Here is a 15,385-nt window from a genome sequence, read left to right on the forward strand (position 1 = left end):
GAATTAAAGAAAGAATTATATGATATAATACAAGTACAAGTGAGGCACAAAGGCCCTCCAGAAAAAAGGAAGGGGTGGGGGGGAATAGAAACAGCAATGTCCTCTATGGGGTGGGGTATGGGTAAGTACTTCTAGTTCTACATACTTCTACATGAGCACAAATTTGGATAAATGATACAATAGGGGGCATTGTACCCCTCTGTATACTAATTCTTCACCCCTCTTGGACTAACTACCAATATCTGTCTTCAAATTTCAACTAATTTTCCTGTGGTTACATAACTGATCTATGACTGAAGATCTCAAAGTGAGACTGAAGATTTTCCTTCTGAAAGTAAATTATCTCACTAACTTCTGTCTCTCGCAACAAATCAATGATCTACAGAAGTCTATGTTATTTACAGATTTTGCACCCCAGAAGCAGAAAAGAAAAGGCATGCTCATTTCGAGCAATTCTTTTGTAAGGGTGTCTATAGCACAAGGTTTCAATTCAACACATGATGCACAAACTGATGTCTCTTCAGGACATGGTATTACCAGGTAATCATGCGGTTCCTCCCCCGCCCTTTTCGCGAATAAGCAATAGTTGCTATTAATGAGTTACCTGCATTGTACAAAGCATTTGACCCCATAAGCTTCAAGCCAAGGCTTTTTACCAAAAATGATAACCTGCTTTCATCCCCTCCCTCAATTTGTTGTAGCTTCTGCGCCTGTTCACGAGATATTATAGTGTAAAGCTGCAATGGCAACTTTATGGAATTTGGGTAGCTGTTTAACAGCTCCTTGTAACTTTCTTCAGCATCACCAAAAGTGACTTGCAGAAGCCCCATTGACTGCAGGTTTTCTGATGAAGAATCAAATATGAAAGAAAATTTCCCAGATTCCAAATCAGGCCTCTTGAATAAATCAACCAGTACATCATTGTTTGGTCCAATATTCTTTGTCATGAACTTCCTAGGATTGTTTTGCTGAAGCCGGGCTGATCGGTAAATGCGTGAAGCTTCCCTCAAGCCACTCAAGAAAGCACCATGCATAGTTGCTGGATATTGCCTGCTTGTGGCCTCACCAGCAAAGAACAGCCGGTTCCCCACATTTTCTGCAAGTATATCATAATCATTGCCGGATGAGTTCACACTAACATGAGAGTATGAACCATAAGAAAAGGGATCGCTGCCCCATCTTGTACAAATTGACTGTATTGGATCAGGAACAATGATGCCCTTAGGATGAAATATTCCTGCAGAAGAAGTAACGCATGAAACAAGGAAAGCGAGGGATAATCTGCAAATGGAAATATCCATAGTATTGAACCGGAAAAAGTCACAAAATGAGAAAAATACATGACAGCGAGAGAAGGAAAATACATACAAAGACTATCTCATTTTCAAGAACAGGGACTTGAGTATATTATATAGGTAGCAGTTGGCACCCAAATAGAACAAAATGGAATGGAATGGGACACAATTGTTCCATTTAATGTGTTTAGTAACTATAAAACCGAGCCTAACCTAATATAAATAAGAACAAAACACTAATTTTAATTACATATATATTTCTACTACGGTAACAAAATTCGTTCAGCCTGATTGGTTGGCCCTATTAGCCTGATATAAAAAATAATCTGGGCTAATAAAATTTAGGCTCAAAATCATTTTGGTTCAAACTGGCATAGTCAAATAATTTATTAGCTTGATGCGGGCTGGCCCATAATGGGACAGGCCAACTTGTTGGCCCAAAATTTGAATTCATATACCAATATAATAATAAGTCTTTCATATATGCATACAATAATGGTATAGAAATTAATTTGCAACGAAAAGAATGATAGCCATGGAATACAAAAAGGCAAGGGTGTGTGTGGCAATCCTCTTTTATCTCAAAAAAAAGGCAATTAAGATACTATCTAGGATCAAGACAGTGGTGAAAGATCACAAGTCTTGTGATCATAACACATTGTTAGATTCAAAGTTATCAATCACAAATAGCGACACCCACCCCAAAATCACTGTAGCAGGATAGCACCTAATGGGATGAACACTCTTTTCAATTTTTAGTGCATGTTAAATTATTAATACTTAATTGCCTGATTTTGTAGAAGATATAGTTTTGATAGAAGAATCAAGTCATGCGGTTAACTCTAAACTTATGTTTTGGAGGCAGACTTTGGAATCAAAAGGATTTTGCTGAATAGGAGTAAGACAAAGTATATGCATTGCAATTTTAGCCAGAAAGAAAAGGAAAATGAATTGGAAGTAAAAATAGGAGAAGATGTCATGCCACAAAATTCTAACTTCTAAGTTCAAATATTTGGGATCATTATTACAAAATGATGGAAAAATCAATGGAGATGCCACACTGGGTACAAGTTGGATGGTTAAAATGGAGAAAGGCATAAAAGGATATCTGTGATTGCAAAGTACTTACTAAGCTAACAGTGAATGTTGGGCTTCAAAGAGAACAAGAAAAAGGTGCAAGTAACATAACTGAGAATGTTAAGGTGAACGTGCAACCACACAAAAATTGACCCAATACGAAATCATTTTATACAAGAAGATATTGGTGCAGCACCAATTAAGGAAAATATGACCGAAAATCAGTTAAGATGGTTTGGACATGTACAAAGAAGGCACGAGAAGCACCAATGAGGTGAGTAGATTACATGAATTTTAGCCGTGTGTCACTGGGAAGAGGGAGACCAAGAAGGACATTAGAGGAAATTAAGACAAATCACATGATGAATCATACCCCTGAGAATTTGGTCTTTAATTGAGCTCAATGGTATCATGCAATTATGTAACCAACCTCACCTAGTGAGAAAAGGATTTTGTTGTATTCAGTTATTAATGCTATATATGATGAAAATTAGGAACACACTAGACACCAAAAGAGCAGGAAAAATATTGAACATGAATTCAGAAACAACAAAACACGGATGAGAAGAAAAGAGAAAGAAGAGGATAAGAGTGTGGGTTACCTACCTGTTAGACAGCGAGCAGGAAAACAGAGCATCATAGGAGAAGCAACAAGAGGGGAAAACAAAGCACTAGATTATGTTTATTTTGGATGGTCTTCTTTTGGGTGGCCTTCACCAGATTATTATAGTAATTGCAAATGAAGGCTCCATGAGTTTCCAAAAAAAAAAAAAACAATATACATATATATATATAATAATGACAGCATCAGTTGTGTTACAATGCAAGAGGATCTGCAAGTAAAGTTGCAGTGATCAAGGGCTCAGGCTGGGAGGGAAAAGAAGACAAGTCAGCAAGGGCGTCATAGAGGTTGAGACAAAGGGTATTTGAGAGGTTGAGGCCAACAAGTCAAAAGGGGAGAAAACAAAGAGAAACACTCATGGTGTTGAGTGAGAATAACATCGACATATGTTGGCACCAGTAGGTTTCAAAATCAAAAGCAGACAACATCAAAGTTCGATGGTGACACACGAAGAGAAGATGGATTTAGGGCACAAAACCCACAAACAATGGGTTATTTCACTTCCAGGTCAAGGTTATCAATAACGGATAATGATCTATGGCAGTAAAGCCAAAAATCCACCATAAACATATGGCAGATGGTGTGGCAGACAAAAATAATATATATATATATTAAAAACAAAACAAAAAAAATAAATTTAATTTAAAAAAAAAAAAAGACTTTTAGGATGCATGACTTTAGAGTTGGGTGCTTACTGCTTACCATTGTGCTATAAGTGAAACAAAATTGGGAACATCATTATAGGTTTAATATAGAAAACAACATAGCAGAACATGATAATGAAATTCTAAAATATAGATAACTAAATTCCAAAATTTTGAAAAATCGAGAACAAAAACATTGAAAAGATGAAGAACAAGAACAATCACACAAAATGAGAAAGAGAGAGAGATGATGAACATTTGAAGAAATGAAAAATAGATGGAAAAAAACACAAAAAAAAAAAAGAAGAAAGAAATGGAATGAAGAAGAAAAAACAATCAAAAAACAAAAAGAACTCTTATGGGTCACCAGATTTTTGGTCAAAAACTTTCTGGAGCTCAGGTCGGTATGGTTCAAGTCTCAGTGAGGCTAGTGGCCTAAGAAGGCTCACCATAGTTGTTTGCTTGCAATCTGGAGCTTCACAAGAGAAAAGATGAGAAAAAAGAAAAGGATGAGGGGGACTTCCGCCATGAGCGCCGTGAAGCCATGGCGGATATGGCGGGTTCCATGGCGGATATGACAGATGCCATTATATAACAGGAAATAACAGATAGCAAATGGCGGAGGGGTTCAAAATCGCCATTTTATACCTTTATGGGAGCGCTATAACAGTTATTTGATAACATTGTTCCAGGTTGCACAAGGCTAGACAATGGCATGCTTTTGCAATCTTCCCTAGCAATCCTACAGCAATCCCAATTGTAATCAAGCATGGAGAGAATAGAAAACTAGTAGGATCATACAACCTCCCATGAGAAAAATCACAATTTTAACAAGAAAGCTCAAAAACATATTATCTTCTTTAATCATGTTCTTGGCATTGCATGATGTATAGGGGATGGTTTTCGTGGTCACTCAAAAAACAACTTACACAAGAATTGACAAAAGAATCTACTCAATCCTAAATGCAGCGAAAACCTAAATGCAACAAAATGAAGATGCCACAGTCCCAATTGCAAAAGAAATCAATCTAATAAGAATAACCTTGGAAGAATCTGTTACATGTGAGGCTACGGTTGACAATGCAAGGCCCAAAAGAGTCACCAACAGGCCCAGTGGTTGGACTGACTTCATTCACTATTAGTGCAGCTCTTTTATTACATTATGTATTTTCCCCTTTATTTCTAGAAGAAGTTAGTTAAGATTTGGTGATTGTTGTATGGCCTGATGGTGCCACGTGTTAGGGGAATCCTTCTAGAATTATTGCTTTATATGGCCTGTACTGTGAATGGAATTGGCAGAAAAAAGTATTCTCATTCTCCTCTTGTTCCTTTCTTAGGAGGCAGCCTGTCCTCTAAATCAGTGCATCCTTCTTTATTGTTAACATTTGGTGCTTTCATTGCCACTCTCATGGCTGACGGTACTCGCTTCAAAAACCTCTCTGACAAGCTAGATGACATGCTAGGTCAGATGACCATCTTTTCCTCACAAATGACCGATATGCAACACCGCCTTTCCAACCTGGAATCCAAACCGCCTTCCTCTCCACATTCCATCAACGCCATTAACAACCCACCCTCTCCCCGCCACTTCCTTAAACTTGACGTTCCCCGTTTCGATGGCTCTAATCCCCTTGGCTGGATCTTTAAAATCACCCAGTTCTTTGATTATCATAATACTCCGGAGGAAGAACGCATCACCGTTGCTTCGTTTTATCTTGATGGTGCAGCCTTGGCCTGGTTCCAGTGGATGTATCGGAACGGACAGATCCACTCGTGGCAGCACCTGTTGCAAGCTCTTGAGACCAGATTTGCCCCCACTGCCTTTGATGACCCTCGCGGCAGACTCTTCAAGCTCACTCAGACAACCACTGTTTCTGCATTCCTCACAGAGTTTGAGGCTGTGGCCAATCGCGTGACGGGTCTTTCTCCTCAATTTCTCTTGAGTTGTTTCATTTTCGGGCTGAAGCCGGAGATCCGGCGTGAGGTGATTGCACAACAGCCACCGTCTCTCACTCATGCCGTCGGGTTGGCGCGTCTCCATGAGGAGAAGCTTCAGGACCTCTCTCGCATCCAACGAGCCAAACCAGGTGCACCTTGGTCCTCTCCTCCTTTTTCCCGCACCTTCACTCCCTTTGCTCCACCTCAAACGATAGCACCAAAACCACTTCCTCCATTGTTGCCCTCCCCGCCACCTAAGACACGTTTCCGCCAGCTAACCGAGGCTGAGATGGCTGATCGCCGTGAAAAGGGGCTCTGTTTCAACTGTGATCAGAAGTATTCCAGATCTCATAGGTGTCCTGCTCGTTTCCTTCTTCTCATCGCTGAAGATGATGACCCACCCAGTGCCCCTGATTTAGATTTCCCAGCAGCGGACCCTGACCCGAGTTTGGTGGATCCTTCAACCGTCACTTCGGTCCACCCAGCCCAGATTAGTTTGCATGCCCTCTCGGGTACGGGTGCCCCGGAGACGCTGCGGCTCACGGGCCAGATTGCCCATCACCCAATTCGGGTGCTAGTGGATGGGGGAAGCACTCACAATTTTATCCAGAAGAATGTGGCCCTTCAATTGGGCTTGGGCCAATCCCCCACTTCCCCTCTCAAAGTCTTAGTGGGCAGTGGGGAGGAGTTGGCATGTGATACAGTTTGTTTGGCAGTTGCATTATCCATTCAGGGCCATTCTTTCCAACTGGATTTGTATGTTTTGGACATGGGGGGGTCAGATGTGGTGTTGGGTGCACAATGGTTAAAACAACTTGGGCCCATTCTTATGGATTATCAGGCTCTCACTATGAAATTTGTTTACAATCAAGTTATTGTTGAACTTAAGGGTGATTCGGGCCAGTCTTCGTCACTTCTTTCCCTGCACCAATTCAAGAGGGTGGTTCGTTCAGACTCTGAGGCCCAGTTCTTTTCTCTTAGTGTGCAGCCTGCTTCAACATCAGTCCTTCCTCCAACTCACTCCGATCCACGAGTTCAGCATCTCCTTTCTTCCTTCTCATCACTGTTCTCTGAACCTTCTTCCTTGCCTCCTTCCCGAGACACTGACCATGCCATTCCTCTCTTTCCCGAATCGCACCCCGTCAACGTGCGTCCTTACAAATACCCTCATGTCCAGAAGTTGGAGATTGAACAACAGGTTTCCAAGATGCTGAAATCCGGGTGGATCCAACCCAGTTCCAGTCCCTTCTCTTCCCCTGTCCTCCTCCTCAAAAAGAAAGATGGGACATGGCGTATGTGTGTGGATTATCGTGCTTTGAACGCCATCACGGTGAAGGATCGTTTTCCTCTCCCCACGGTGGATGAATTGCTGGATGAGTTGGGTGCTGCACGTTGCTTTTCCAAATTGGACCTTACAGCGGGTTTTCATCAAATCCGTCTCCAGCCCTCCGACGTGCACAAGACGGCTTTCCGTACACATGATGGGCACTATGAGTATCGCGTTATGCCGTTTGGATTGTGTAATGCCCCTGCCACATTCCAGTCCACCATGAACGAGATTTTCAGGCCTTTATTACGCAACTCAGTCATTGTTTTCTTCGATGACATTTTGGTTTTCAGCAGCGATTTTGAGCAACACTTGCGTCATCTGCATCAGTCTCAGATAGCTTATCTTGGACATATTGTGGCTGAGGGGGGGGTGTCTCCTGACCCCGCTAAGATCGAGGCTATGGTGCAGTGGCCCATTCCAATCAGTGTCAAGGGGCTGCGTGGGTTTCTGGGACTCACGGGATTTTATCGCAAATTTGTCCGGAATTATGCTGCTATTGCCTCCCCTTTGACGGATCTCCTTAAGAAGGGCAGTTTCCAATGGTCTCCCACAGCGCAGTTGGCTTTTGAGGCGTTAAAGGCTGCTATGATTAGTGCCTCAGTCTTAGCGCTTCCGGATTTCTCTAAGCCCTTTTGTGTGCAGACTGACGCCTCTGGTATTGCTATGGGGGCAGTGTTACTTCAAGAAAATCGTCCCATTGCCTTCTTTAGCAAGGTTTTCTGCCCAAGGCTTTCCAAGTGCTCTGCTTACATCCGTGAATTACATGCCATCACTAGTGCCGTGAAGCGATGGCGTCAATATTTGTTGGGTCACCATTTCGTCATTCAAACGGATCAGAAGAGTCTCCGGGAATTGCTTACCCAAGTCATCCAGACTCCGGAACAGCAGCATTACCTTGTTAAGTTGCTGGGTTATGATTATGACATTCAATACAAACCGGGCAAGTTGAATATTGTTGCAGAAGCACTTTCTCGTTCCCCTTGTGACGCTCAAGCATCGTTGCACACCCTCACAGTTCCGCAGTTTGTATTTTTTCGTGACCTGAAGAAGTCGTTACTACTTGATCCAGATTTCGTCCTTATAAGGGATAAGGTCTCTTCTGATCCCACGTCTCATTCCCTTTTCAAGCTGAAGGATGGGTTATTGTTTTATCGTGGGAAGATCTGGTTGAGTAACACTTCCACTTTCATTCCCCTGCTCTTGCGTGAGTTTCATGAGACTCCTATAGGGGGCCACGCAGGGGTCAACAAGACACTGAAACGTCTTAGTGCCAACTTCTATTGGGCGTCTATGGCCAAGGATGTCAAGTCATTTGTTGCTCAGTGCCTTGTTTGTCAGCGCACCAAGTATAGCACTAAGTGCCCTGGGGGTCTTTTGCAACCTCTGCCCATTCCCACGGGTGTTTGGGAGGACATTTCCCTCGATTTTGTGACTGGGCTACCTCCCTCCAATGGCTACACGGTGCTGCTGGTTGTTGTTGATCGGTTCTCTAAAGGGGTTCATTTGGGGGCCCTGCGATCTGACTTTACTGCCTACAAGGTTGCAGAACTGTTTGTTTCCACTGTGTGCAAGCATCATGGGTTACCCAAGAGTATCGTCTCTGATCGCGACCCTATTTTCATCAGTCGATTCTGGTCCGACCTCTTCAAGTTCAGTGGCACGCTTCTCAGAATGAGTTCCTCTTACCATCCTCAAACGGACGGTCAAACTGAGGTCATGAATCGCACGATTGAGCAGTACTTGCACGCCTTTGCTCATGACAAACCCACTCACTAGTTTAAATACTTACCGTGGGCTGAGTATCATTATAATACATCTGTTCATTCTGGTTCAGGGTTGTCTCCCTTTGAGGTAATGTATGGCAAGCCTCCTCCTTCGATTCCTGCATATGTCGAAGGGACTTCTTCTAACATTGGCTGTGACTCCACCCTGGCCACACGAGAGGAGATTCTGTCACTTTTGAAGACCAATTTAGCCAAAGCCCAGGCGCGAATGAAGAAGATAGCTGATTCGAAGCGCCGTGACCAGACTTTTGCTGTTGGGTCATGGGTTTATCTTAAACTTCAGCCCTATAAGCAGATTTCGGTATCAGGGGAGAAGTATCATAAACTGGCTCAGCGTTTCTATGGCCCTTTCCAGGTGCTTGAGCGGGTGGGACCGGTGGCCTATCGTGTAGAGCTCCCTTCATCATCCAAAATTCACAATGTCTTCCATTGCTCTATGTTGAAACCGCATGAGGGACCCGTTTCAGCACTAATTGATCAGCTTCCACCGTCTTTTGTTGACAACAATCCTCTTGTCACCCCCTTGGCAATTCTTGCTTTCAAAACTGTTCCGGTCAATGGAACACCGACCAAGTTTGCTTTGGTTCAGTGGCATGGACTGTCTCCTGATGATACATCATGGGAGAATTGGTTGGAGCTCAAATCCTTCTATGACCTTGAGGACAAGGTCGTTGCCGAAGGGGATGGTATTGTTACATGTGAGGCTACGGTTGACAATGCAAGGCCCAAAAGAGTCACCAACAGGCCCAGTGGTTGGACTGACTTCATTCACTATTAGTGCAGCTCTTTTATTACATTATGTATTTTCCCCTTTATTTCTAGAAGAAGTTAGTTAAGATTTGGTGATTGTTGTATGGCCTGATGGTGCCACGTGTTAGGGGAATCCTTCTAGAATTATTGCTTTATATGGCCTGTACTGTGAATGGAATTGGCAGAAAAAAGTATTCTCATTCTCCTCTTGTTCCTTTCTTAGGAGGCAGCCTGTCCTCTAAATCAGTGCATCCTTCTTTATTGTTAACAGAATCACACCACAAAAGTTGTTGTAGTTGGAGATCCCAAGGCCTTTAAAATCTCACACTAGAATCCCATTCTTCCAATGTAGGACTCAAGTCTCGTACCTTGCAATTAGATCCTAAAATCCCACCACACTCCATAATCCTAACGCCCACGAGGGCTGGCTGTTCCCTAGCACCTTTGACTAGTCTCAGGCAAACACTGCAATGTCGATGCCACCACTTGTGCCGCTCATTTGCAGTTGGGAGACATGGTAAAAGACTCTGATACCTATTGATAAAAACCTTGGGAGAATGGAGAACCACACCACAAAAACTAGTTGTTGTAGTCAAAGAACCCAAGACCTTATAAATCTCACACTAAATACCATACTTCCAACATGGGACTCAAGTCTCGTACCTTGCAATTAGATCCTAACACAATCAATGGAAGGAAACACAAATCGAGAGATGAACGGAAAAGGAAAATTATGGTGATTATTGACGAGTAATTTCTTTTGCTGTCAAATCTCACAAGAGGCAAGGAGAAAACAAAAGTGCTAAATAATTCTAAGGTTATTTTTTGTCTAGTGTTATCAATTGCAAATTGCAGAAAATGGTGGAAAGCCAATAATATGCTATATGATACGGTGGATGGTGTTGAGGGCATAATATTAACTCGAAAGTTAAATTGTCCAGAGACTCGCCCAAGATGACAAGCAAGTATGAGATGCATGTCGTCACTCACAACAATCATAGCGGCCGCAATGGCAGATCTGCGCAATTCCACAATGCAATAGTGCTATAGCAGCTATTTAACAACACTGATTTTGTCAATAAAAAACTAATTAAGTGATTCTATCATGTTTCTGCCGTTTTTAGTAAAACCAATCATATCACCTTTTTAAGCTCGTGTTCAGTTTTATTTTTATCCTATTATTAAAAGCGCAAACTGTAAGACAGAACATATATGTTGAGTTTCATTCCATTTAAATGTCTACCAAACAATACCATATAATTGAATAAACAAACATAATAACATAGGCATTTAATTTTTCATCAAATCATTAAATAAATGTGATACCTTTTAAAACAGTCAAAATCCGATGGAGCAAAATGGAAGGATCTGTGGATTCAAAGGCTTGTGCAGCTTCACCAGCCACCAGTGCAAGAAGTGCTGGACCTCCAGAAACTGTATGGTAACTGTAAAATAGGAAAAATTCCCCACGTTGATGAGTATATTCATTGAGACATCCAAACGTGTCTCGATCTTCCCCCCAAAACACATAAGGAAAAACCATAGCAACTTTGTTCAGCAGCCCAAACCCCATCCTCTCAATTGCTGCCAGTTTCCTTGCAGGTAATTCGGGTTCAAAACTGATGGCCTTCTTTTTCAGAACTCCAAGAGGGGCAGTGCATAAGACAATATCTGCTTGAAAGACTTGGTCCCCAGCAATAACCTCAACACCCTGATTTCCATATTTGATAGTGTTAACGGTTTTTCCATAAAAAATAGGAACTCCTTCACATAAAGCTTTAATCAACCTCCAATTGCCTCCAGCAAGAAAGCAGTGATCACCACCCATTTCATAAGGATCATCCTGATCCCAATAGGCTGCTGAAAGATTTGAGAGGCACCCAGCATTTGCATATTCCAAATTCGCAAGATGCCAATCAAGCAACTGCCTCTCATCAGTACTTCGGGCCACATTATACAAACGCCTGAGAGTCTCCAAGACTGAACCAAGGGAGGTATCACTTGCAAACCCACCCATAATTTGCCTCAACTCCATAACTTTGTCAAGCAACCTATTAAATACGAATTCAACGCTTGCATCCATTTCCTGATCAACCGGTGCCCCATTTGGCTTATATAAAGGGCAATTATCTCTGACTTTATGAAGTGGTATAGAAAGCTGTCGAGCCAGAACCCCTAAAGGGTTAGCATGAATGCCAGTGATAACACTCCCGCCAAGATCAATGGCGGCAAATTTACCCGTGCGCCCCATCTTCTGAGTATAAACTCGACCACCAGGCCGGCTCCTGCCTTCCAAAACCACAACCTTGAAACCAAATGATAGGAGCTGCCTCGCTGCTGCCAACCCAGCAAGGCCAGCACCAATAACAACCACAGTCCCTTCAGTCGGCTCAGGCAACTGAGACATAAACGATGGTGAAACCCCAAAATTTATATATCCATTACACAAAAGGAAGTCATAAGCAGAATTAATCAAATGCTCATACTCATTACTCACAGTTTCTCTAATCATCCCCTTACTCAACCACAACCTCACATTCCCCCTCCACAGAGCCAATATATGATTCCTTATAACAATATAATCATTCTGCTCCTTCCCACCCAACTGCCTCACAACCCCAGCTCTAATCTCCTCCTCAAGCAAAGCATCAATGGGGAAACCAAGCGAAATCGCAATCATGGCCTCGACCTCAGTCTCCTTCTCCATATCCTCTTTGGTCCTATTCCTCTTCTTCAAACCACCTCCCAACTGCTTCTCAAACAACTCATCCATCAGATCCTCATCATAGTTCCGCAAATTCACCTTCCTCCTCAGCGAACGCTTCGAAACTGATCCATTCGAAGACGGTGTTTCCATCATTTCTTCCAAAGGGCCCACACAAAATCCCAACCCCAACCCCAACAACGTGCCTGTCCTAATATTCAACTCTTCTCACAAAACCACATGCAAACTACGCTAGATTTGAACAAAAGAGTACGCAGAGTTCACCAAAAACAACCAACATTAAACTCAAAATCCCTATTAACACGAGGCTAGCTACAACAATTATTTAGGCTTCAAATTTTTTTTGTAACCGTTTCACATCATGTTTTTTCTGCGAAGCAAAACAGAAAAGTTCAGGGGCACTGTGTAAGTGTTTGAAGCAGTGAGAAACAAAACAAAGCGAAGAATGAAAGAGTGAAAGAGAAAGAGAGAGAAGGGGCATACAGTGATTGGACGTGAAGGCTCTTCTTCTCAGGAGTCACGACCTGTAACCATGGGAAGGGTAAGAAGGTAAACAAAACCAGGAATAACTGAATATTAATATTATGTTTTGGATAGGATATAATGCTTGTATTATTTATGTCGAAACCTATTGGGCCTATTGGGCCAATAACACCATGCAGGTCAACTCAACTGAATGGCCCAAAGCCCACTTTTCTTTTCAAACTGAATTCAACAGAAATTCAAATTATGAACAAAAAGTCGACCAGAATTTCAAATTAGATTCAACCAAATTTTTATTTTAAATGTAGAATTTATAATTTACTAGTTTCTATATAGTGTATTTCATAATATGTATATGTGTAATTTAAATGTATTAAAAAAAATATTTTTAAATATATAAATAGATTATGTTATAACCAAAATTTATAATAAATAATTTAGTATACAAAATGCTCTTCTAAAAAAAGAAAAAAAAAATACCAAAAATATCTATGTAAAAAAGTGGGAAAAAAAATCGAGATGAACATTCTAAGATTTGAGTGTATTTATGATGAAGATGACCCGTTGATTCGATTGGGTAATGTCGCAAAAATGGTGTACATGCGACAATGTCGAGGGAAGTAAATATTTAAATTTTAACGCATTTTGTCTCAGAATGCGTAGTATTACAGATTCGTATGAGTGTGACATTAATTGTAGTAATACAATTGATTTACGTAGCTATAGGATTTTGTAATTATTTCTCGAATCTAAGTTTTTAACTAATTGTGATGAAATTCAAAATGTGTAGATAAAATTAGTGGTTTGTAGTTTACATGATTTTTATTTATGGATCGTGATTCTTTAGTTTAAAACAAATTGAAGGTTTTATAATTTGTTTTTGTATCCATAAAATATAAAAAAGAAGAAAGAAAAAAAAAAGGGGAAACAATAGAAAATAGATAAATTTTTAAACTGTTCAAATTATAACAAAAGCTCGCTTTCTATTTAAATAAAATATTATAATTACATTAAATGATATTTAAATATTTATAATAGTGAAAAAATTGTGATAGTGTAAAATATTTTATATTAATATTTAATAATATATTAATATGCACGATAAGTTTGTTGACAATGTATTTTTATACTAATAATATTATTTTTAAATAAAATTAAAATTAAAATATTTATGTCTTTACCATTTATTTTATTCTCCTATTGTTTATTCAGATGAAGTCTTTTTGGCAAACACATTTTTCTATTTCTTTTTTACATTCACTGGTTACAAACAACAAAGAAATATTTGTATTCATGTTTTCTTTCTTCACCTTTTCTTTCATATTAAATATATGCATGTTATAAAATATTATAATAGGAGTGTTTTAAAGAGACATGGATAACATCCTAATTTAATGATATTTATTTATAAAAAAAATGGTTAAATCATATTTTATTCCTTAATTTTTTTAAAATTAATTTTAATCTTGTATTTTTTAAAATATTTATTTAAGTCATTTATCTTTTAAATTTGAGTAAATTTAATCTTTCTAAAATAGTTATTATTTTCAATTTTGAAATAATTTTCAATCATTTAATATTTTTAAGACTTAAAATTTGTTTTATTAAATTCATATACATGAAAACTTTTGCTTGCAACTAATGTTAGGATAAAAAATGAAGTCATAAACATGGTGAAAATTGCATGAAAATGAATCCAATGAGTAATTATAAAATTGAAAAATATAATTTTAAATTATTTTTTAATTTTTTATGAAATATATTTTTTAAGTAATTTTCAATATGTTTATAGTTTCCTAGGTTAAAACATCAATTGAATTGCATAATTTTCATGTAAATAAATTTAATAAGACAAATTTTAAATAAATCAAAAGTAGTACAATATTGTATCTCAAAATTGAAAATAATTATTATTTCAAAAAATTTAAATTAATTCAAATTTTTTAAAAAATAAAGAATTAGAATGAACATTTTAAAAAATAAAGGACTAAAATGAATCTAAAAATAAAGATAAAAGACAAAGAATATAATTTAGCATATAAAAAATATAAATCTAATGCATTAGATCTTTAAATTTCTTTATATTTTTAATTAAACCTCTAAACTAAAAAAAAAATTATAATTAAGTTTTACATCTTTTACATTTTTTTGTAATTGGGTCCCTAAAGTTACTAAAACTATCACAAAATGTCACTTTTATAATAGTGTGAAATGTCACAAATTAACTAGAGTGACTATGTTACAAATAAATATAAAATATTGAGAACTTAATTACAATTTTTTAAAAATTAAGGATACGATTAATTTTTTAAAAAAAATTTAAAACTAATTAATATTTCAAACCAAACACATATTTATACCATAGGTAAGAGAAATATTTTTATGTAGTCTTAGTTTAACTATTTGCTTAAAAAAAATATAATAAGTTTAAGTAGAAATATCTGTTATATATATAACTCATCTCATATTTGTTTATCATTAATTTATATTTAGATATCTATATTATTATTATAAAACATCTACTAATTTTATGGATCACTAATCTTTATCAAAAATTGTATTATTTTTTATAGAATTCTCTTTCTTAATCGCATCTTTCTCATCCACAAAACTCAAACATGTGATCTTACTTATTTAAGGAGATCAAGTCCAATTTCACCTAAACTAACAAGTTGTTGATATTTTTACAATTATTTTAAATTACATCATTAATATGAAATTTTTTAAAAATAAGTTT

At 38.6% G+C, this 15,385-nt stretch overlaps 1 protein-coding gene across 1 annotated transcript; it reads right to left on the reverse strand.

Annotated features, from left to right (window-relative positions):
* LDL2 (LSD1-like2) lies at positions 1-12,768 on the reverse strand. The gene is made up of 3 exons (XM_020359093.3): positions 12,649-12,768; positions 10,767-12,535; positions 1-1,237 (listed from the first exon to the last, which is right to left on the reverse strand). Exons 2-3 carry the CDS (start codon positions 12,298-12,300, stop codon positions 534-536), a joined length of 2,238 nt encoding a protein of 745 aa, XP_020214682.1. The 5' UTR covers positions 12,301-12,535; positions 12,649-12,768; the 3' UTR covers positions 1-533.
* Positions 12,769-15,385: the final 2,617 nt, after the last annotated feature.

Source organism: Cajanus cajan, chromosome 8 (assembly GCF_000230855.2).
Source record: "Cajanus cajan strain Asha chromosome 8, NIPB_CcT2T_4, whole genome shotgun sequence".
Lineage (NCBI taxonomy): Eukaryota > Viridiplantae > Streptophyta > Magnoliopsida > Fabales > Fabaceae > Cajanus > Cajanus cajan.